Source organism: Lampris incognitus, chromosome 1, assembly GCF_029633865.1.
Source record: "Lampris incognitus isolate fLamInc1 chromosome 1, fLamInc1.hap2, whole genome shotgun sequence".
Taxonomy (NCBI): Eukaryota; Metazoa; Chordata; class Actinopteri; order Lampriformes; family Lampridae; genus Lampris; species Lampris incognitus.
In genome coordinates this window covers 56,614,052-56,638,812 of record NC_079211.1, presented here as the reverse complement: position 1 = coordinate 56,638,812, position 24,761 = coordinate 56,614,052, and the positions used below count along the sequence as shown (strand labels likewise).

Genomic DNA, 24,761 nt, shown 5'->3' with positions numbered 1-24,761 from the left:
CAGTCTGCTCGTCATGTGGCTGGGAGGTTCGTATCCCAGACTCGCCGTAACCGGTCACGGCCAGAACGTCTACGGGGTAAGACATTCATTAGGCCACCCTTACCCAAGGGATAGTGGGTGTAGATCGGTGTAGTGTTCGGGGACTCGTCGTTCTCCAGCGAACCCTCTGGCCCACCCAGGCACCTGCAGCCAAGCAACCGAAAGCATTCTCCCTACGTCTCCTTCGCGGCCTGAGGGTAATGCAATCCATGCGAGGCTTCAGCGTGTAAAATAGCGAGAGCAACTGACACGAGTTTGAAGGAAGCTGGTGTTACGAATATCTCCTTCCTGTGGAAACGTGAGCCAGGGCAGTTATTCGACAAGAGTTCCGGCCATATGCCATTGGGTTAATCGGGTGGGATAAGGGGAAAACCTATAAATAAATTTATTTTTAAAAAAAAAGAATGATTTGGTAGCCTTGACCCATCTCCAGTCAAACAAAGACAGTTGCTGCCAAAATTGGGGGAGATAACCTTAAACCTAGATTATGGCACTTTTACACATAAATAAAAGTCTGTGACATTCAAGCCCTTGCCAAACAAGTTCACACAATGATGATTAAGCCTATCACCCCTATGTGAATCTCTCTGTATTTCGCAGTTTTAAATCTGGCGTCTGGGGCGACATTCCCGCACTGCACTCCCGCACTGGTGCACTGGAAGTGATGCGTAGTGATGTGTTTGCAGTCCAGCAATGACTGCTTTGCTGAACTTCTGTGTGACAGAAGCGTTCGCATGCCGCCCATTGGCTTGCCTTCAGGGCTTTCTTCTAGAAAGTTTCCGGGCTTGAAAGCTATGGCAGAAAAACGTAAGTGTCCAGGAAAAGTTTCTGATGCTCCGGAGAAAAAGGAAACTCGATGTTAAGAGGAAGGATTAAAGTCACACAAAAAAAGAAAGAAAGAAAGCAATCGATGGAGAGGACAAACACCGATAACCATTGGTGTAGCTTCTCCTCATTGGAGAGCGCTAAAAGAACAGAAGTAATTACTCTCACTGCCAGAAGGGGAGGACAAAACTTCCGCACTGCAGATTTAAACGTAATCTCAATGCAATTTTTCAAACCCTTATGAGGTACAATAATATAGTTTGCAATAGCGTTTCCTCTTGACCAACACTGAAGTAAAGTTGTCATTATCAGGGGAAACTCTCCCATTAACCTGTCATTAAGAAATTCAGTGAGTGTCTCTCCATGGCTGTTAAGCATTGAATATGTGTGGCCCCTTGGAGATGTGTTATCAACCTCAGATATGTGGTGATCACAACTGGCCACGCGGCTATTTAAAATCCCTACAAATGTAGACAGCTTTGCTGTCAGAATGCAAATAAAGTTTAGCTAAAAGAATGAGTCACACCCCCATGTCGACCCTTCAGGCAGCAGGTCACAGGAGAAAATAACAATGAATTTTGAAACCTGATTTCAAGTCTTACTGTAAGAATTCCATCTACTGTTTAGTCAGTCGCAGTGCTACCACTGAGCTCTTTCTTATCAAGACACCAATATTATCAGTGTCTACTGTTGTGCCCTTTTACTACTTGCACGTTAAATCATATTCACTTGCAGTAAGTTTGCTATATATATGTGACATCTGGCATCATCCCATCTACCTTGTAACTTGATTCTCCTATCACTTCCTCTGGATGATCAAAGGTGCACTCACTAAGTACACTTAGCTCTCTCTACTACTACTACTAGTACTACTACTACTACTTTCGGCTGCTCCCGTTAGGGGTCACCACAGTGGATCATCTGTTTCCAACTCTTCCTGTCCTCTGCATCTTCCTCTGTCACACCAGCCACCTGCATGTCCTCCCTCACCACATCCATAAACCTCTTTGGCCTTCCTCTTCTCCTCTTCCCTGGCAGCTCCATATTCAGCATCCTTCTCCCAATATACCCAGCATCTCTCCTCCCCACATGTCCAAACCATCTCAATCTTGTCTCTCTTGCTTTGTCTCCAGACCATCCAACCTGAGCTGTCCCTCTAATATACTCGTTCCTAATCCTGTCCTTCTTCATCACTCCCAATGAAAATCTTATCATCTTCATCTCTGCCACCTCCAGCTCCACCTGCTGTCTTTTCATCAGTGCCACTGTCTCCAAACCATACAACATAGCTGGTCTCACTACCATCTTGTAAACCTTCCCTTTAACTCTTGCTGGTACCCTTCTGTGACAAATCACTCCTGACACTCTTCTCCACCCACTCCACCCTGCCTGCACTCTCTTCTTCACCTCTCTTCTGCACTCCCCGTTACTTTGGACAGTTGACGCCAAGTATTTAAACTCATATACCTTCGTCACCTCCACTCCTTGCATCCTCACCATTCCACTGTCCTCCCTCTCATTCATGCATATGTATTCCGTCTTGCTCCTACTGACTTTCATTCCTCTTCTCTCCGGTGCATACCTCCACCTCTCCAGGTGATCTCCAGATGACGGATGATTTAGCACTCTCATAAAGCATATTTCTTGATTGGGTGAAGGAAAACTTTTAAAAACAACATAAGGGGGGTTTCTGTATGCTCATAATAACATTATCATGGCTCCTAGAGAATGCTTTGCTCTACTACATTAACGCTGAGTCTTTTTGTGTTTGAACAACTATTAAATGCCAAGATATGCAATAGAATAAATGCTTGTGAGCCATATTTTTTAAATTGCAATTGCATTTGTACATGTTGTAAATGTTAGTTATTGGTTAGTTTGTTAAATGTGATAATGGCAGTCTTACTGTCCATGAAAAACCCAGTTATTAGGAGCAAATCCCTGGTAAGCGGATCATGGAAGGACAGGTGTGTCCTGTCAGTAACACCCAAACCTTAATAACCACGGAATATGATTGATTTAAAAGCTTCGTTTAATTTCAGGCTCAGTAATGACAACCGACATAGTTTCTGAAGTTTTGGGGTCAAACCTGTCTAAGCGTAGTGATGTAGGCACACTTTCCAAAGACTACATTTACAAATGGCTTGAAAGCTCCCTGCTACATATAATCGTCATCGTCATCATCATCATTATATCTATATTTTTATGGCACTTTTCTAGACACTCAAAGCGCTTCACAGTGAAAGGGGTAACTCACCTCAACCACCACCAATGTGTAGCACCACCTGGGTGATGCACGGCAGTCATTTTGTGCCAGAACGCTCACCACGCATCAGCTTGAGATGGAGAGGGAGGAATCAATGAGCCAATTACATGGGGGATGATTAGGTGGCCAGATGGAGAGAGCCAGGTTGGGAATTTTGCCAGGACACCGGGGAACCCCCTAATCTTTGTGATAAGTACCATGGGATCTTTAATGACCACAGTGAGTCAGGACCTCGGTTTAGTGTCTCATCTGAAGTACGGCTTCTCCTACAGCACAGTGTCCCCGTCACGGCACTGGGATTTGATATTTGTTGTTTTTATTAGGACCAAGGGAAGACTGCCCCCTATTGGCCCACCAGCACCACTTCCGGCAGCAACTCAGTTTTCCTTGGCGGTCTCCAATTCAAGTACTAGCCAAGCCCACACCTGCTTAGCTTCCGTCATTTGGCAGAGCCAGGGTACATGTTGGTATTGCTGCCAGCGGTGGAGGCTTCATACGGACATTCAAATGAAGTGTTTCGGGTGTAGGGGGTGATTCTAAAACATGTTTGAGCTAACATGTTCTTGACAGGCTGTATCACAGTGTGGTTTTGCAGCCTGACTGCTGAGGACTGCAGACTGCGTCAAAGGACTGTAGAGACAGCAGCAAACATCATCGGCATGGATCTACCACAACTTGATAATATTTACACCCCTCGGTGCAAAAGTAAAGCCCAAAACACCATCAAGGACACCAGCCACCCCGCTCATGTTCTGTTCTCACTCCTTCCATCTAAAAAAAACCACCGGAGCATCACATCACACACCGCCCGTCTCAGTAGCAGTCTCTGTCCACAGGCAGTCAGGCTGCGGAGCAGCTGACACACCCATATTACACTGTTGTGTTATCCTGTACTGTATATTGTGCAATAATGTATGAATTCACTGTGTAAAAGTCTGGTTTGTTTTGTTTGTTGTTTTTTTGGGGGGGGTGTTGTGTCCTTTGTGTTAAGGCAGAGAGCCAGAGTACAAGGCATTACTTTGTATTGTAAATACACATGACAATGAAGTTGAACTTGATGCTTCAAAAATTTCTGAGTCTTTATCTCATATTTCTATGGCGTTTCAATGTTCTTTTTGAAATGGTAATAATTATTTTACAAACTAATGGTTCTGGAATATTTTCATTCTTAAGAGGGAGAATACAATTCTACTGGTTTAACGATTTAAAATTAAATTAAATTTGATGGAAAAGCTGTTAAGACTGGTTTAGGGAAATTAAATAAGTTTGATTTCCCTCAGCCTGATCAGTGTGGTGCATGATTTGACTTGAGACTTGACTTGAGACTTGACTGGACTCCAGTGTCAAGACTTGAGATTTACTTTTTACTGGTGACTTGGTCCCACCTCTCATTGTTACCCTACTTTATCAGTGAAAGTACACACATTGGCAAAATAGTTACTGATACAGTACACACACCTGAAAAATGTACCAATCACCAGGCCGTTTCAGCAGCGTGCTAGACACATGCCAGTAAACTTACCAACACTAGAACGACCAAGACGGTCATATGACCGTTTTGGATTTTCAGTTTAATAACTTGGTGGAAAAAAGGGTACAGACCTGCCGCTCCCTTAATGCTCCTAAACCTGCATATATTTGCATTAAAATGAGTTTTAGATCAACTGTACACAAAAAAGTTATGATAAGATCTACCTAAAACGACCATGAGCGGTCAAAATGACTGCTCTCAATGTGCGCGTGATCATGCACGGCATGTCAGTATTTATGATGTGTGTTGGTCGCGTCATGTCAGTATTTATGACGTGTGTTGGTCACGTCATTTCGTTCTGTCCTAGAAACACACTAGCGCCCTCCAATGCAGACAAGTAGTCTAAACTTGATGTGTCTGGTTACAGATGCCGCTACAGACGCATCATGACTACCACCAAGGCGCTGCAGTATTTACAGGCGTTGGCCGGTGGCCATTTTAAATTATTTAAAAATAGTGTTAAAAGTTGTTAAAATGTTAATTTTGGGGTCAGTTAGTTTCATAACAGACATACTAACATATGTAATGCATTAATATCTCAACTGGGTATTTATCTTGACACGATATACAGTTTAACAACAGGCCGTCATGTTGACCACCCATGGTCGTTTTAGGTAGAAGTGAAATCCCGGTCGTTCTGGTGCCAACTTGAAATTCTCACTCTGCTGATGTCATTATGTGATACTTTAATTAATTAATTAATTAATTAATTAAATGTAATTTTGGTGAAAAACATCACATTAAATTGCTGTTTTGTCGTTTGACTGGGCTTTATGAGATGAATGCACCTGATACTGTTACACTGAAGTACCTTACTATCATCAAGTCTTACTCTGCAAAAATTTAATATTGTAACACTAACCCAAACATTACTTTGATCTGGATAACGACATCTATCAAAAGTAAAAGACGACATGGTTATGAAAGTCTTTAAGTCTCGCTAACATAAGGTTGTTTTTTTGAGCATCAGGACAAGGTATTTTTGGTTTTTATTGTACTATCTTGTGTTTTTCAGGGGAGTGTACGGAATGTCACAGCCATGACACAGATCACATTACCGCCCCGCTGGCTGATGAAACGGCAGAAACTGGGACCGTGTTAACGGCTGAAGCGGAGAAACCACTGGAGGAGCGCCCTGTAGAGGAAGTGGCAGCAAGACTGGCTGAACAAGACCAGGAAGAGCAGGATGTGTTGGCATGTATGATGGCCCGTCTCATGATCACACACCATCAGAACATCTGGTCCAGTCATCAAATGATCACACACCATGCAGAACATCTGGTCCAGTCATCAAATGATCACACACCATGCAGAACATCTGGTCCAGTCATCAAATGTTGCACACAACCTGTCTGTACAGTCCTGAACATCCAGTTGTTTTATATTTAACATCACTTTGCTGAATTGGCTTCTATAGTGTGATCACTAATGAGGTTTTCTGTCCTTTTTGGGGGGGGGGTCCTAATTTTTTTCCCCAATTGTACTTGGCCATTACCCCACTCTTCCGAGCTGTCCCGGTCGCTGCTCCACCCCCTCTGCTGATCTGGGGAGGGCTGCAGACTACCACGTCTCCTCCAATACATGTGGAGTCGCCAGCCGCTTCTTTTCACCTGGCAGTGAGGAGTTTCACCAGGGGGATGTAGCATGTGGGAGGATCATGCTATTCCTCCCCAGTTGCCCCCCCCCCCCAAACAAGCACGCCAGCCAACCATAGGAGGCGCTAGAGCAGCGACCAGGACTCATACCCACATCCGGCTTCTCACCTGCAGACATGGCCAATTGTCTCTGTAGGGACGCCTGACCAAGCCGGAGGTAACACGAGGATTCGAACCGGTGACCTCTGTGTTGGTAGGCAACGGAATAGACCACTATGCTACCCGGATGCCCTAGATTTTCTGTCATTTTGACTTTCGTCCAAAGTAGTATTTTTCCCTACTACTTCCACCAGTTTGCCCAATCTTCGCTGAATTTGACACATCATGTCTGGACTGCCCTGAAAAAGGGGTAGTCTGGGTAAAAAAAGAGTTTTGTCACCTTGACCTCTGACCTCTTGTCTTGAAGCCAAAGCATACCGTGACTGGAGCATACCGTGACTGGGTCCGCGGCGGTGTAGCGGTCTAAGCATTGGCTTTGTGTCGATGCAGTTGCCCACTGGGGACCAGGGTTCGCGCCCCGGTCTCGTCAGATCTGACTATGGCCGGACTCGATGAAGCAGCAATAATTGGCAACGCTGTCTTCGGGAGGGGGCGGAGTCGGCTTGTGTTTGTCACATGAATGCGTCTCTGGGTGTGTCGGAAAAAGCAGTGGTTTGGCCTGGATTCGCCTTGTCACGAAAGTGGCGAGGCGTCTCCTTCGAGACTACCGGCCGGAGAGATGCAGTTGGTGAACGCATGCAGTACGAGGGTGGGTGTTTGAACTAAAATAGGGATCAATTGGCCACGAAATTGGGAGAAAAAAGGGAAAAATCAGAAATAAATTTCGAAAAAAAGCACACTGTGACTGTGACCTCTGATGTTTCCTTGTAAATGTCTCTCTGCCTTGTTCACTGCTCCCCAGCTATCTCAGCCAGTCTGGAAGATTCCCTGGGCAGTGCAGCCAAGTCAACCCTCCAGGCTATCGGAGCTCAGGAAGCAGCCCTGCAGGCTATTGCCCTGCACACGCAGAAGCTGAAGGAGGCAATGGATGCACAGGTACGTACATATGTTTTAGAACACTGTAAACACTTAAGGAACACTTCCACATATTTGAGGTTTATCCCTGACGTTATACTCACCGCTCTTGTGGTCCATAGGTAAGTCTTATGTTCCATGTCATCTATTCTTGCCTTCATACTGGACAAGTAACTCCAACTCGCCATCTCAAGTTCAATGCAATTAAATGGGGGACAAATGCACAATCCTTGTCCAGCACAAAAAAAGCACTCCAAGATTCAGCCACAGGTAACATGATGCTAAATCAGTCTGTCTTAGCAAATCTGAGTGGTCATTTTAAAGATTACGGTTTCTTATGATAAGTTAAGGTCATTTCCTACCGTGCTACTTCCTGCCAACACACTTCAGCTCATTTTACTGTGGCACCTCAAAGCAAACACTAAGAGGGAGTTAAGCAGCATGACTGGAGTTCTTTATGACCGACTGCTGCAGAATCATGTTAGCTTTGACTGCACTGTGCACTTCTTTTTTGCGCTGAACGATTGTGCGTTTATCCACTATGAATTGCATCAAACTCTAGATGGTTGGATGTCCGGAAGGAAACAATAGATGAAATGGAACCTACCAATGTGAGCGGTGAGTATAAAATATGGACAGACTCAAAAAGTTCTGAACGGTTGTTTTGAATATATTTAAAGTTGCGTTAGGTATTTGCACACACAAAAATAGCATTTTGATAGGGCAGCACAGTCACATAGTGATGACAACTATTGCCTCACAGCAAGGGTGAGGGGCAGATCTTAGGCTTGATCTCAACCCTACATGTTCTCCTTGTCTATGGGTGGGTCTCCTCCAGATAATCTGGTTGTCCTCCACAGTGCTAAGCACACAGTGCTAAGCAGTGTGTTTTAGATGAATTAGAGACTCTCTGCATTGCCCACTGGTATAAATGGTGTGTGTGTCTTCTGTCCACTGCCTATTTGCATGGGCTCCAACCCATCACAACCCTGCAATAACGCCTCCTACAGACTGTGTGATGTGGGCTGTCTCAGATGAAAGATGACTAAACGTGGTTATGTCTTTGGTCGTGGCTTCAAAACAGTGGTCCTATGTCACACTGTGAGACAGGTTCAAAGACAGCAGATATTACGGTCTTGCGACCGAAGATGACCTGGGACAAAAGTCTGACAGTCTCAGAAGTGTAGGATGACCATCTCACAATGAGATTGCTACTACGACCTACGTCTACTAACCAACCAATAGAAATGCAGCATGATATGACACACTGATCAACGCCACGCACAATCTTTGCTGGCGCTAAACACAAACAAACACACTGTTAGCATCTGTAACCCAAATGCCATAGATTTGAACACAAGGAGCAACACAACGAGCTGCGGTGACTATTGAAAGGACTGGATTCCTGCTTGGCGTCATGTTGCTCTACCAGCGGCGTAGATTGATGACACGTTGGTGCGGCACGCACGCTGATGATGTTTTTATGGACTTGCGTCATAGCCGGTGATTCAGTAGTGTTATCATCGTACAGTCTACACACATCACACTTGATGTTGTACCTGAGTTTATTAGATCCATATCACACAGTAACTGACAGTAACGTATAGGACTGCTAAAATCACACAGTCTGTAGGAGGCTTAAGGACAGGATGTTGTGTTACTGTAAAGCCCCCTGAGTCCAGTTTGTAATTTGTGATATTGGGCTATGCAAATAAAATGGACTTGACAAGGTTGAATTGGATTATGCAGGTGGAGCCCATGAATACACTGCTCATGTAGGTCAGCTAAAGTGGTCAACAGGAGGCTGATCTGTGGCTTCCTCTTCAGAACTCAGTCTGGTGTTTTTGTTCATTTGTGTTCAGACCCCGCCTGAAGAACATACAGCTGAATGGAAGGATCTAGAGGCTGCTGTGGCTGAGAGGAATCGCTCTGCAGATGATGCTGGAGCTGCTCTTCTGAAGGCCAAGTAGGAAAAATATATACCAACTGCTCACTTGTTGCTCATATTGGCATACAAAACTGTCAGAGCTGTTTTGTTGTGGCTACTTGTTTGTTTGTTTGTTTATTTATTTATGCGCTGCAGAGGACGCTGTATCATGCTGTTTGTTTCTCCTCTTCATTTATCAAATGCACAACAATACATTGCTGGCAATGACATGCTTAGGCATCAGGCTAACCTCTGAGCTGACAAATACAGCATCCATGTAGTGTAGCGGTCCATTCTGTTGCCTACCAACACGGGGGCCGCCGGTTCGAATCCCCGTGTTACCTCCAGCTTAGTCAGGCGTCCCTACAGACACAATTGGCCGTGTCAGCTGGTGGGAAGACGGATGTGGGTATGTGTCCTGGTCGCTGCACTAGCGCCTCCTCTGGTCAGTTGGGGCGCCTGTTCGGGGGGGGGGCTGGGGGAAATAGCGTGACCCTCCCACGCGCTACGTCTCCCTGGTGAAACTCCTCACTGTCAGGTGATAAGAAGCGGCTGGTGACTATGGGAGGAGGCATGTGGTGGTCTGCAGCCCTCCCTGGATCGGCAGAGGGGGTGGAGCAGCGACTGGGGCGGCTCGGAAGAGTGGTGCAATTGGCCAAGTACAATTGGGGAGAAAATTCTTTTTTGATATAGTGGTTTTGAGAATCAATAAAGTATCACAAAAGATAATATCACGATACTCGAGTGTATCGATATTTTCTTACACCCTTAGTATAGAGAAGAACTCTGTTGTAATTATTGTGTTAAAGAAAGAAAAATAAAACACTATTCACCAATTAGCATGGCTTTTGGCCCCGATTTACAAAAAAATCAACCCAAATGTTGGGCGTAAGCAACGCACTGAAATTTCTACAGGCACTTATTTCTACAGGTATGCTGTTGTATTTCTACATTACACATTCAAACATAAAAACATCCTGTTGCCGTTATTGTCTGGGCTATTCTCATTTTATTATCTTTTTTGTTTTGGATTTTCCCCCTTTTTCTCCCAATTGTACTTGGCCTATTACTCCACTCTCCCGAGCCATCCCGGTCGCTGCTCCACCCCTTCTGCTGATCCGGGGAGGGCTGCAGACTACCACATGCCTCCTCCCATACATGTGGAGTCGCCAGCCACTTCTTTTCACCTGAAAGTGAGGAGTTTCACCATGGGGACGTAGCACATGGGAGGATCACGCCATTCCCCCCAGTTCCCCCTCCCCCCCGAACAGGCGCCCCGACCGACCACAGGAGGCGCTAGTGCAGCGACCAGGATACATACCCACATCCGGCTTCCTACCCGCCGACACTGCCAACTGTGTCTGTAGGGATGCCTGACCCAGCTGGAGGTAACACGGGGATTCGAACCTCCGATCCCTGTGTTGGTAGGCAGTGGAATAGACCGCTATGCTACCCAGGCGCCCTTCAGTTTATTGTCTTTGACTCAATATCCCAAACCATCTAGTAGGACTTTGAAAGTGTAAAATCACATCTCCGTCAGTTTGGGAACTTCAGGAAAAGATGGGGAGTCGACACACTGAGAGCAGTTCTGACAGGCTATCAAGGGGGTGACCTATTTCTTCTGACTTGCAGAGCCCATGCTTATATTTCATGGGCTGTGTCCCACAGTTGGTTTCTGCTGGTCACTGACCAGCTCTGGTAGTTTTCTTTTTTCTATGTTTTAAATCTAACTCTTGTCCCAACCCCCCACCCCCCCACCCACTACCCCGATTCCCAATACCACAGGGAATCACTGGATTCTCTGAGGTCGAAGATTGACGAAGTTAAAGGTTCAAAGGTTACTGCCACCCGCCCATTGGTTTTGGCAGTAGAAGAAAATCTCCACAGCATGGTGGTGGACCTTGACCAGGTGGTAACCAAGGTAAGGACAGATGACTGGAGGGAGAAACGTAAATGGGGAGCTCTGCATGCATCTTTTATTTGACCTGGCCGTTTAAGTGTTTCAGTACAACCCCTCACTTATGTACAGTATGGGTACAATGGCCGTACATAAATGAGGGCCGTAAGTAGAATCGGGGTCACTGAACTGTGATGGCACAGCTTCTTAAGAAGTGTCTTCATCCATGCTCAATAATCCAGCTAAGGAAATCACAGAAAGTTGAATCAATTCATCTGGACACGGCGTTTATTGAGAGAAACGTTTCATCATCATCTGAGTGACCTCTTCAGTCTCACCTGACTGCAGGTATCCCACCCTTATAAACAGTACAGTGACTGCAGGTATCCCACTCTTATAAACAATACAGTAGCATAACCATCCAAACCCGCGATCGGAGTCATATGCAAATTACCATGACCATTAACTAGAGTTACAACAGCCGTGTGTACTATTCACAGAGGATTTGGCCATGTGTACTATTCACAGAGGATTCGGGAATAGTTGCATTGACAGCATTGTAAGATGTTGACAGATGTACTCTTAACACTGACCAAGTGTGTCTGCTCCTGAAGCTGTGTCTTCAGTCCACATATGTCACATATAGGGGCAGTACTATAGGCAGAGGCATTTCTGCGCTATGGGTTCCCCAGTCTCACCTGTAGTGGCCAACTTGTACATGGAGGAAGTGGAAAAGAAGCTCTGATGTCTTATCCAGGGACAGCACCTAGCCACTGGTTCAGATTTGTGGACGACACCCGGGTTAAAATTAAATCTCAGGATGTAGCACATTTCACCGACCACATGAACTCCACATCAACTTCACCAGGGAGGATGTGGAACATGACAGGTTAGTCTTCTTACACTGTGACACTGCAGTTGGTGATGGGGGACATGTGATTGTTGATGTTTACCATAAGCCAACACATACTGAGCAGTGCTTAAGGTTTGACTCTCATCATCCACTGGAGCACAAACTAGGAGTCATCAGGACGCTGCACCACCGAGCTGACAATGTCCCCACCGACAAAGCAGCAGGAACAGGAGAAATCCCACATTAAACAGGCCCTGGTTAAGTGTGGTTATCCTAACTGGGCGTTTGTCAAAGCAAGGAAGACACCCAAACAGTGCACCAGCCAATCGAAGAGAGAAGGACAACAGCTGTCTAAGTGTAAACCAGTGGTGATTCTGTATGTGGCAGGAGTGTCGGAACAGTTAAGATATATGTGTTTTCCAAACACCGCAACTCAGTTGCTTTCAAACCCCGAAACACGCTGCACCAGAAGTTGGTCCACCCCAAGGATCGGGTCCCCCGGCACAAACAGAGCAATATAGTGTACGCTATTAAGTGCCAGGAGGATTGTCATGACTTGTACATTGTGGAAACCAAACAGATGCTGGCCAAGAGGATGACACAAAACACAGGAGAGCTAACACATCAGACTAGGACTCCACAGTCTACACCATCTTCACAGTCTACACCATCTACAGGCCAGTGGCCACTCTTTCAAGGATGAGGATGTGCACATCCTTGATAGGGAGGAACACTGGTTTGAACAGGGAGTCAAAGAGGCCATCTATGTGAAAAGGGAACGACCACTCCTGAACCGGGGGGGGGGGGGCTAAGAGTACTTCTGTCACCATCTTACAATGCTGTGATTGCAACTATTCCCCAACCCTCTGTGAATAGTACACATGGCCATTGAAAATCTAGGTAATGGTCATGGAAATTTGCATATGAAACTTGTCATTGGTTTGGGTGGTTAAGTCACTGTATTGTTTATAAGGGTGGGGACACCTGCAGTCACTGTACTGTTTAGAAGGGTGGGACACCTGCAGTCACTGTATTGTTTATAAGGGTGGGACACCTGCAGTCACTATTGTTTATAAGGGTGGGACACCTGCAGTCACTGTATTGTTTGTAAGGGTGGGACACCTGCAGTCACTGTATTGTTTGTAAGGGTGGGGGTACCTGCAGTCACTATTGTTTATAAGGGTGGGACACCTGCAGTCACTGTATTGTTTATAAGGGTGGGACACCTGCAGTCACTGTATTGTTTATAAGGGTGGGACACCTGCAGTCACTGTATTGTTTGTAAGGGTGGGGACACATGCAGTCACTGTATTGTTTATAAGGGTGGAGACACCTGCAGTCACTGTATTGTTTATAAGGGTGGGGACACCTGCAGCCACTGTATTGTTTATAAGGGTGGGGACACCTGCAGTCAGTTGGGACTGAAGAGGTCACTGAAATGAGTGGTGAAACGTTTCTCAATAAATGTTGTGTCCAGATGAACTGATTCAACCTTCTTAAGAAGTTAAACAGTCAAGCCCTGGAGTGCAGGTACATTAAAAAGGAATAATTGTTTGGAACTCTGCTAAGTCAAACCAAATAGTTGTTCCTTGCATGTCGTAATTCTTTCACATCCCTTCCAACATTCTTCCATACATACTCACTCATATTCTAGCAACAGCAATTGAGTCACAGCACTGCTTGAGAGAAAACATCCCAGTACAGTTAAAGCCACATTTTTGGCATCTGTGGAATGTAAAAATCCTAGATAGCGGGCGTGCGGGTGGCGTAGCCGTGTTGCCTACCAACACGGGAATCGCCAGTTTGAATCCCTGTGGTTAAGCTCGTCACTGTCATGTGAGAAGAAGCGGCTGGTGACTCCACATGTATGGGAGGACACATGTGGTAGTCTGCAGCCCTCCCCGGCTCAGCAGAGGGGGTGGAGCAGTGACTGGGACGGCATGGAAGAGGTAGGTAATTGACCGAGTACAATTGGCGAGAAAAAAGGGGGGAAAAAGTTTACAGAAGGAGTAGCGATGTTTATATGACTCAATCAGAGTGGCCCTGAATTCAGTTCTTTCCAAACCCTGATGGAATGAGGAAGCTAAGATGCTCCCGGGTCTAGTTCAGATGTGGTCTAGAGAAGTTGCATTGATTTTGTCAGGAAATCAAGATTTTGATGTGGTTCATGTTAATTGTAATTGTTGTTTAGTATGGCATGTTCCCTTGAACGTGAACAGTGTTTTAATGTGATCATTGTCGGGATTTGTGGAACATGAAATCCGGCATCGGTAAAATCAAGTTTGTAATTGAGGGCTCGGACTGTGCAATAATGTTCACATTGTCGGGGCTAACTTGTAAATGAAATTGCAGAGCTCGAGATGTGAACAGAGACGGCAGGTAAACCACATCTAATCTTCATGTATGCGTGGCTGTGTAGGTGCAGTCTGCAGAGTCGGAGGCGAAGATCATCTCCCAGTACAGTGAACTGGTGAATGAGGCCAAACAGCAGTTCCAGAAGGAGTTAAGCAGCATCACTCCAGACATCCAGGCCAACTGGAGGGGACTCGGTAAGATACAACTCACACAGAAATCCAGCCAACTCACAGAATGCCAGTGTAGTTCCTCCGAAGTAAGATTAAGAAATTCACATTCATAAAAGCTCTGTGTCTCCCTGTCCTCCTTTGGCCCTGCAGCTGGTAAACTGTCAGCAGATGATCTCAATGCCCTGATCACCCATGCCCACCGTCGTATCGACCAGCTAAACCGAGAGCTGGCCGAGCAGAGGGTCCGAGAGCAGATCCATATAGAGGCAGCTCTGGAACAACAAAAACAAGTGGATCATAAAGCACTGGAGAAGGCTGTGAACACAGCCCTGGTCCACAGCAAGGAGGAGGCAAGACTCCAGCATGAGAGGAAGGTATGAATCAGACTCCAGCATGAGAGGAAGGTATGAATCAGAATCCAGCATGAGAGGAAGGTATGAATCCGACTCCAGCATGAGAAAGGGATGACTATCCATCCATCCATCCATTATCCGAACCGCTTATCCTGCTCCCAGGATTGCGGGGATGCTGGAGCCTATCCCAACAGTCATTGGGCGGCAGGTGAGGAGACACCCTGGACAGGCTGCCAGTCCATCACAGGGCCGACACTCACACACACATACACACCTAGGGACAGTTTAGTATGGTTGATTCATCTGACCTACATGTCTTTGGACTGTGGGAAGAAACCCATGCAGACACGGGAGGAACATGCAAACTCCACACGGAGGACGACCCCAAGGTTGGACCCCGGGGCTTGAACCCAGGACCTTCTTGCTGTGAGGCGACCATGCCAACCACTGCGCCAACGTGCCACCTGCCTGGTGGCAGGGATGACTAGTTTTTGTAAATGTAATGGGACGCAAATGATGAAGAATATCAGATTAGATTAGATTAGATAAAATAGTTTTATTAGCCTTTGTGGTACACATTACACTCTGCCTGATAACTAGGGGGAAAAAACTGTTTGTGAAGCGTTTAGTCTTGGTGGACAGTGACCTGTAGCGCCTCCCTGAGGGAAGGAGCTGGAAGAGGTGATGAGCAGGATGTGAGGGGTCGGAGATGATCTAGAGCAGCATTTCCCAACCCAGTCCTCAAGGAACCCCTATCCTGCAGATTTTCATTGTAACCCTGCATAGGTAGCCCTGCTTGTACTTACTCAACCAATCATCTCACAGCACTTTATTATGCAAGGTGTGCAACAGCAGACATAATTCATTGCTCATTGGTTGAATAACTACAAACAGGTACCTATTCAGGGTTGCAAAGAAAATCTGCAGGATAGGGGTTCCTTGAAGACTGGGTTGGGAAACACTGATCTAGAGATTGAATGGAGTGTTTGAGGGGAATGGATAGACTAGACTGGAGGAAAGGGTTTCTTGTCAGTGCGGGTGTCTTTCCTGCTCTTGTTAGTGGAATGAATCCATTCCACACAACATTCACCCTATGCCATCTCCTTCTCTCTCTCTCTCTCTCTCTCTCTCTCTCTCTCTCTCTCTCTCTCTCTCTCTCTCTCTCTCTCTCTCTCTCTCTCTCTCTCTCTCTCTCTCTCTGTCTGTCTGTCTGTCTGTCTGTCTGTCTGTCTGTCTCTCTCGCTGTCTCTCTTGCTCTCTCGTCTCCCCCCCTCGCTCTGTTTCTTATTTTTCTTGACTTCCCCCCTGCTGTCCTCTCCTCTTGTTCCATAGCTGTCCGAGGTAAGAGAAGTGATGGAGGCAGAGATGAGGACCCAGCTACGCAGGCAGGCAGCTGCTCACACTGACCACCTCCGAGACGTGCTCAAAGTTCAAGAACAGGAGCTGAAAGCTGAATCTGAGGAGGTTTGTCTTTGTGCACGACACTATAAAACACAATACAGACCACAACACATAGCTAAGCAGATGTTTTTTCCTCAGCAACAGTTGTGTTTTTAAGATGTTGTTCAGTTATCGTTGAGAAGGTAGGTACACCGAAGCCCAACACCTACAGCGAAAGCGTAACAGTTAATCTGAGATGTCCCACTGCAGCACAGGGACAGGAACCAGGAACAATTCATCTTATGTACTAGTATGTACACAAAAGAAACAAAACTCCCTTTCCCCCAGCCCACAGCAGTACAACACAAAAGACAAAAACACATATCCAAAAACCTCCTAAAACAACACCACCAAAAACATACAAAAACAGCCAACAAAGCAAAAACAGCCAACAAGAGGGAATAGTGTGATCCTCCCACGTACTACGTCCCCCTGGTGAAACTCCTCACTGTCAGGTGAAAAGAAGTGGCTGGTGACTCCACATGAATGGGAGGACACATGTGGTAGTCTGCAGCCCTCCCTGGATCGGCAGAGGCGGTGGAGCAGCGACGGGGACGGCTCAGAAGAGTGGGGTAATTGGCCAAGTACAATTGAAGAGAAAAGGGGGGGGGTATCATGTAACACTTTGCGCTTATCAGGTCACCAGCAATTAAAGTCTAAAGAGGAGGGCTGAATCCTAATATAGTTTGGTTAAGGTAATTTATTTAATAAAAGGCGAGTCTTCCTAGTTAAGCCTGCGAATGCAACCAGCAGAGGGCAGCATCATAATAATTCTCTTTTTGCTATGGAGTTTAGATCAACGCTCATACCCTTGCCCAAAGGCCAAATTATTTATATGAATTTGGGCTAAATAATTGATAAGACAAGATAACCTTTATTCACCCCAAAGGGAAGTTCAGGTGTAGATACGGAGCAGGAAAGAGGGTAAAAAAAGACATCAACCGGGTGGAGTAACAGAGGTAGATAGATAGGCAGGCAGGCAGGCAGGCAGGCAGGCAGGCAGACAGATAGATAGATAGATAGATAGATAGATAGATAGATAGATAGATAGATAGATAGATAGATAGATTGGCAGGTAGGTAGGCAGGCAGGCAGGCAGGCAGGCAGGCAGGCAGGCAGGCAGGCAGGCAAGCAGGTAGTAGAGGTCAGTCACCTCGGGATCAGAACAACACTAAACCTTACATTAATACTAACAACACTAAACACCATCATTCTCCTTTGCCCAACAGTAGCATTCCACCGGCACCCTGCTGGCCAACTGTACCGGTGGCCGTCTGTGGTAACTTGGGCCTCAACCTTTCCGGTATGAAAATCTGATTTATGATCTGCATATTTGATTTGGCAAAGGTTGGACGCCGGATGCCCTTCTTCCTGAAGCAACCCTCCCCATTTATCCGGGCTTGGGACCGGCGCTAAGCATGCATGGCTTGTGCATCCTCAGTGTTTATCAGGGGGAGGATAGATATACAACCCTGTTATTACTGAGTATTATTTTTGATTTTCAGAAAGGTTTTTTTCCACTTTATTGTGAGTTACCTTATTTAAATAAAGATGGAAAATCATTTGGGGCCCTGGTCTAAAGTCAATGGTGCACTATTTTCCTGCCATTTAAAGGGTGTATTCTTCAGATTGTAAAATGCACCTACATAGGCAGGTGCACAATACGCATACACTTTTCTTGTTACACACACCGATACATGCAGCAGTGCACAAACATGCAAAAGATTACAACTTAAACAATACAATGTGAAAGATTATTATTGTGTACATCATGGTATGTGAAAAATTACCATCCTGTCTTGTTTGCAATGGTGATGGACAGGTTGATCAGGCAGGAGTCTCTGTTAACTATGATATTTGCAGATGACATTGTGATCTTTTGCAAGAGTAGGGTGCAGGTGGAGGAGAGCCTGGAGAGGTGGAGGTATGCACTGGAGAGAAGAGGAATGAAAGTCACTAGGAGCAAGACAGAATACCTATGCGTGAATGAGAGGGAGGACAGTGGAATGGTGAGGATGTAGATGTGATGAAGGTGTATGAGTTTAAATACTTGGGGTCAACTGTCCAAAGTAACGGGGAGTGCAGAAGAGAGGTGAAGAAGAGAGTGCAGGCAGGGTGGAGTGGGTGGAGAAGAGTATCAGGAGTGATGTGTGACAGAAGGGTACCGGCAAGAGTTAAAGGGAAGGTTTACAAGATGGTTGTGAGACCAGCTATGTTGTATGGTTTGGAGACAGTGGCACTGATGAAAAGACAGGAGGTGGAGCTGGAGGTGGCAGAGATGAAGATGATAAGATTTTCATTGGGAGTGATGAAGAAGGACAGGATTAGGAACTAGTATATTAGAGAGGCAGCTCAGGCTGGACGGTCTGGAGACAAAGCAAGAGAGACAAGATTGAGGTGGTTTGGACATGTGTGGAGGAGAGATGCTGAGTATATTGGGAGAAGGATGCTGAATATGGAGCTGCCAGGGAAGAGGAGAAGAGGAAGGCCAAAGAAGAGGTTTATGGATGTGGTGAGGGAGGACATGCAGGTGGCTGGTGTGACAGGAAGATGCAGAGGACAGGAAGAGATGGAAACATGATCTGCTGTGGCGCCCCCTAATGGGAGCAGCCGAAAGTAGTAGTAGTAGTAGTAGTATAAATGGTATTTGAAAAATAAATGTCAAAATGGAATCTGAGCTTTGGTGGACTCTTGCTGTTTTCCTAGATCGTCATATTGTGCATGAGCAGATTCGTTCCCTCAACAGAAAACTATTCGTTTCTCCAACTTCACAAATCTGCCATTTAAATAGCAGTGCGGCATGGTGCAGGTGCGGCATGGTGCAGTGGTGCAGGTGCGGCATGGCGCAGGTACGGCATGGTGCAGGTGCACCAGGCGTTTAGAGGCAGATGACGTTCTGACTGGTTTACTTCATGTCACGCCCAGAGCACACCTATGATTCATTAACAGACTAAGTACAACCCTGTTGTGCCTTGCAGCTTCACTTGTGTCCAGGTTATCAGGAGTCAGGAACACTTCGTCCCCCAGCGCACAGCAGTGCAACACAAAAACTACAAGAACTACAACAACACACATGTCCACACTAACACATACATCCAAACTAAACAAAAAAATCACCGTCCCTTCGAACGAAGGTCAGCCGGTGACTGTGGGCGTGCACCATTTAACTGGTAAAACACAGCCTAGATGCACTTGTTCCATGTGCATTACACCATGTGCTGTAGATCATTTAAATAGGACCCTCGATATTTCTTCAGACTAACAACCGGTTCAACAACGGCTTCCATTGGTACTGTGCCCTCACAGGGTATCCATGAAAACTGAACTTTCATGAAAACTGAACTTTCAGGGGGGGACAAGCTGAACGAGGAAGCATCTTTCTTCAGGCTACCTTGAAAGGATGTGTTGACTTCCTGTAGGTATTGTGTGTGTAACCCTTTTTCCCCCCTCTGCCTACTTGTATTTGCCCTTGTCCTAGGTCCTGAGCAGTAAGATGTTGGAGCAAGAGACCCACTACCGTCGGCTGATGCAGGAAGAGCTGGACAACTTCACGCTAGACATCAACACTGCCTACGTCAGACTGAAGGGGATAGAGGATGCCATAGACAGTAGGAACACATACACACTACGTTATTCTGCGTATACACACTGAGTGCACTTTCTCTCCTCATGGACTGTTGTGCAGATCATTTGTCATGGTGATACATAGTCACCTCTCATCGCTTCCACATGATCACAACAAGGCGGAGCGCTGATCACACAAAAAGTGTGTGATCGCTGATATGTTTTGTTTATTGGCGAGGAATTGAGAGACAAAGTAAATACATGTGACAGACACCCTCACCACAGAGACTCATGGTGCCCCATCCAGTGTTTGTGTTAGCTGTTTATTTTTTTATTTTTTGGATTTTTCCTCCGTATTCTCCCCAATTTTACTTGACCAATTACCCCACTCTTCCGAGCCGTCCCGGTCTCTGCTCCACCCCCTCTGCTGATTCGGGGAGGGCTGCAGACTACCACATGCCTCCTCCCAAACATGTGGATTCAGCAGCCGCTTCTTTTCACCTGATAGTGAGGAGTTTCACCAGGGGGGCGTAGCACACGGGAGGATCACGCTATTCCCCGCAGTTCCCCCCCGAACAGGCACGCCGACTGACCAGAGGAGGCGCTAGTACAGCGACCAGAACACATACCCACATCCGGCTTCCCACCCACAGACACGGCCAATTGTATCTGTGGGGCCGCCCGACCAAGCTAGAGGTTACACAGGGATTCGAACCAGCGATCCCTGTGTTGGTAGGCAACGGAATAGACCGCCACGCCACCCGGACGCCCATTACCGTTTTTTACCAGTAAAAACTCTCAAAAGGCAACAATCTCCCCGGTCATGGTGTCTGTCAATAGTTCCACCCAAAAAAGAGAAAGAAAAACATTTTAATAGACCTTCATACCAAAAGTGTAGATCTTTTGAAACTGGTGGACCCGTAGGCATATTTTGTAATAAAAAGAACAAAATTTCATTCTGGTTTCATCATTGTGCTGTGGGCGCTTGTGCACTGGGATCAGCCTACGCGAGCTGCTTTAGCCTGTACTGCCGTATAAGCAATAACTGCAGGAGAACATGGCAAAGTAGTCCAGCCTCAAGGCCATTTTTCATCAAGAGTCATTTTTTCTTTTCTTTTCTTTTTTTTTTGTGCAGTTTATTCCCGTCAGTAAATTATGTGGAAAGTGTGCTACTGAATGAAGACAACATCATGAAAACACATCATATAGCGTGTGAAGTTTCACTGCATTTCACAGCATTTATTTTATTTGCAGTGCGGTGATTTTTTTCCCCCTAGCTATGGCCTGTGAATGGGTTCAACTACTCACATTATGTGGCAAAATGGGGCATCAGCTCACAAAGGGCACAAAAACAGTAAATTTAAAGAAAATGTAAACAGACTCTCGGTGAGTGTTACAAAGAATTCATTGTGTCATTATACACAGTCCAAATGAAAATGAATAAATGAATTTTGTGCAAGGTTTGAAAAACCTATTCCACCAGCCATCCCCCCTACTCCCACTCCAATGCCACCCTTCTGCATCCAGGAGGATGAGGTGAGAGTAACGTTCAGGAAGCTGAAGATCAGGGAAGCAGCAGGGCCAGACAGCATCAGTCCTGCTTTGCTGAGCCACTGTGCAGCACAATTGGCCCCAATACTTTCCATCATATTTAACACCTCTCCACGTCAATGTACAGTCTCACAGTCAAGTCAAGCCAATTTTATTTTTATAGCCTGATAGAATTGATGGTGGTTTCCCCCACCATCAAAAAGACATGCATGTTAGGGTCCTGAATGTGCCCCTGAGCAAGGCATGGCAAGATGAACTGGAGCACAGTGGCTGCCCACTTTGCGTATAGTCCTCCAATTTCAATGAAAACTGACAATTAAGTTCTGTGTTAGTATAGACTGTTTAACAGTAATCCAAGGTAAAGTGTTGCAGTCTACTTACCAGTCTTCTTGCCTCGGTTACACTTCGGGCTTTATGGTATGTGAATTAAGCAAAAGTTATGATTTGTCAGCGCATACACTCACCCCTGACTGCCTGCTTTACATGAATGAGAAAAATGCCAATGAGCAAGAGAAAGACAGGTGCAGTTTGTGAATGAAGCGGTTTAGTAAACTTGAATCCATTTCGTCTGATGTCACTCCGGATGGATTAAAACCCAGCTGTAGTTTGGCCCACGGAATCTTTGTTTATAGTTTACAATTCAGAAATCAGGAAAAAAACTGCCAGAAAAAAATTGAACAGATAGAAAGAAATTGATCCTTAGTCCCTCCCCTATCGTTCCGATTGTGGGGGATGACAATAACATGTACTTGGTCCCTTTGCCATGCGATGATGGCCAAAGTTCAGAAAATGGACTCACTCTTGATGGAATGATCCATCAGGGATTGCGGCATGTGGATATTTAATGCATGTGGAGGCAGAGCTTTTTGGTCTCTGCCCCACTGGAAAAATCAGTATCCGGTTTGCCATTGACCCCAAACTGCTCCCATGTGAAGCCTAATTAATCCACACGTTACTACCCCGCTGACATCATCCCTGCATGGGACCGTTGTAAATATATGCCAGCAGACGTGTGACTCTGAGAATTTAAGAAGTGAAGACTTATTTCTTACATGACTTGTGTCCCTAAAATGCTTTTTAGAAATGTTCTTTCTTGGGGCATTCGGGTAGCGTAGTGGTCTGTTCCATTGCCTACCAACACGGGGATCCCGGTTCGAATCCCCGTGTTACCTCCGGCTTGGTCGGGCGTCCCTACAGACACAATTGGCCATGTCTGTGGGTGAAAAGCCGGATGTGGGTATGTGTCCTGGTCGCTGCACTAGCGCCTCCTCTGGTCGGTCGGAGCGCCTGTTCAGGGGGGAGGGGGAACTGGGGGGAATAGTGTGATCCTCCCACACGCTACGTCCCCCTGGTGAAACTCCTCACCGTCAGGTGAAAAGAAGCGGCTGGCGACTCCACATGTGGTAGTCTGCAGCCGTCCCCGGATCGGCAGAGGGGGTGGAGCAGCAACCGGGACGGCTCAGAAGAGTGGGGTAATTGGCCAAGTACAATTGGGGAGAAAAAAAGGGGGGGGGGTAATGTTCTTTCTTGACAGGTTGGGTAACTCAGTAACGTGTTGGTTGACCATCTGTTTATGTGCCTTTCTCACCAGGTCACATCGTAGCTGAGGAGGAGGCTCGTAAAGCCCATCAATTGTGGCTGTCTGTTGAGGCCCTGAACTACACGTTAAAGACCGCTGGTGCCAATTCCCCAACTGAGCCTCTACAAAGTGCCGTCGTGGCCATCAGAGAAAGCTGCCATGAAAACGAATTTGCCCAGGCTCTGGCCTCAGCTTTCCCTGAGGAATCCTTGCATCGTGGCATTTACAGTGAGGAGTCCCTCCGCTCACGCTTCTACTTTCTACGATCCCTGGCGCGGCGCGTTGCTCTTATTGATGAATCCCACAATTCCTTATATCAATATTTTCTGTCCTATCTTCAAGCTGCACTCCTTTTTGAGGAGAAAGAGGAAGCACCACCTACCCAATTTACCAGTAAGGATTTAGACCCATTTAAAATTATTTCATATGCAAGTTACTGCTTAGAACAGGGGGATTTGGAGCTAGCCGCTAAACTACTCAACCAACTAAGAGGCGAGGCAAGGAATGTGGTGCAAGGCTGGCTGACTGAAGCTAGGCTGACGCTGGAAACCAGACAACTTGTTAATCTCCTGTCTGCTTACGCTAATGCAGTTGGGCTAGGTACTACTCAAGCTCCATAGGGTGGTTTTCCCAAGAAAACTCACCCTTGCCCTCCATTCCCTATAACCCCTAGCTCCACAGTCCATTCTCTTTCCTGTTAACCCACACGACCTTATCAGTTATCCACACATCTTCCTGTCCTCTCCTCCAGTGTACGATCTCTCTTTCTCTGTATAAAACATCCCTCAAAGATGCATGCTTATTTTAGCTCCTTCCTCTCTACCGGTCCCCATCTCATCCCTGCACATACATGAAGATACGCTCAGCATAGAAGCTCCTGAGTCCTACAGGCAAGGGCCGTAGGTAGTTTGGTCATATTATTCTCTAGGTTATACCAAATCAATGCCATTTATGTAGAAATGTTTGTTTTGCAAATGTAAAAATACTGTCTACAGTGTCGCCCTGTTAGAAAGTCAGAATTAATCTCAACCACCACACGAATAACCTGTTACTTGCCAACTGCCATGGTGTAGGATCCTGACACTGACATAGCTTTCACTACTTCCTGCAAATCTGTAGCTCTGCTCTTGAATAATGCTCATTGCGTGACATGACACATTTGTATGCCTAATTGTTGTTTTCCTATACTAAATTCTGAGATTCCCGTTTTCAAATGTAGCGTAAAGGTATCCACACTTCATTTGTCTAATTTATGATATATATATAAATGAGATGCTAAAGACACACCTTTAGTTTCAGAGCACTACACTATTGTGGAATGAGTGTTAAACCCATTAGACGCTGTAAAAAGACCATCACTCGGATACAACCTGTCATTTCTCCCAGACTTCATCGTGTGTTTATTTTTGGCATTTATCCATTTATTGGTGGTAGGTTTTGTGGAAAATGGAACTGATAAGTTGAATGATTGTGCATTTTGTCAAGCTAAATCTAATTCACATCATTGCTGGATCTATAACAATAAATCATGGGCAAGGATGCTGTTGTGAATGTTGCCTCAATTATTTGTCTCCCTTACACCCAGCTGTAATAGTAACACATGTAGCTGTAATATCAACAAATGTAGCTGCAATAGTAACACATGTAGCTGTAATGGTAACAAACGTAGCTGTAATAGTAACACATGTAGCTGTCATGGTAACAAACGTAGCTGTAATAGTAACACATGTAGCTGTAATAGT

General features: G+C 45.9%; 1 protein-coding gene across 4 annotated transcripts in view; it reads left to right on the top strand.

Annotated features, from left to right (window-relative positions):
- The window catches only part of immt (inner membrane protein, mitochondrial (mitofilin)), a 43,857-nt gene extending 19,299 nt beyond the window's left edge, over window positions 1-24,558 (top strand). For all 4 annotated transcript variants that reach the window (XM_056276950.1, XM_056277029.1, XM_056277104.1 and 1 more), the window contains 9 exons: window positions 5,677-5,859; window positions 7,218-7,351; window positions 9,193-9,296; window positions 11,043-11,178; window positions 14,427-14,556; window positions 14,683-14,906; window positions 16,218-16,349; window positions 19,804-19,933; window positions 23,032-24,558. In XM_056276950.1, the coding sequence (XP_056132925.1) occupies window positions 5,677-5,859; window positions 7,218-7,351; window positions 9,193-9,296; window positions 11,043-11,178; window positions 14,427-14,556; window positions 14,683-14,906; window positions 16,218-16,349; window positions 19,804-19,933; window positions 23,032-23,639 (1,781 nt within the window). In that variant the 3' untranslated portion in view covers window positions 23,640-24,558. The remainder of the gene's footprint in view (window positions 1-5,676; window positions 5,860-7,217; window positions 7,352-9,192; window positions 9,297-11,042; window positions 11,179-14,426; window positions 14,557-14,682; window positions 14,907-16,217; window positions 16,350-19,803; window positions 19,934-23,031) is intronic.
- The last annotated feature ends 203 nt before the right edge of the window (window positions 24,559-24,761 follow it).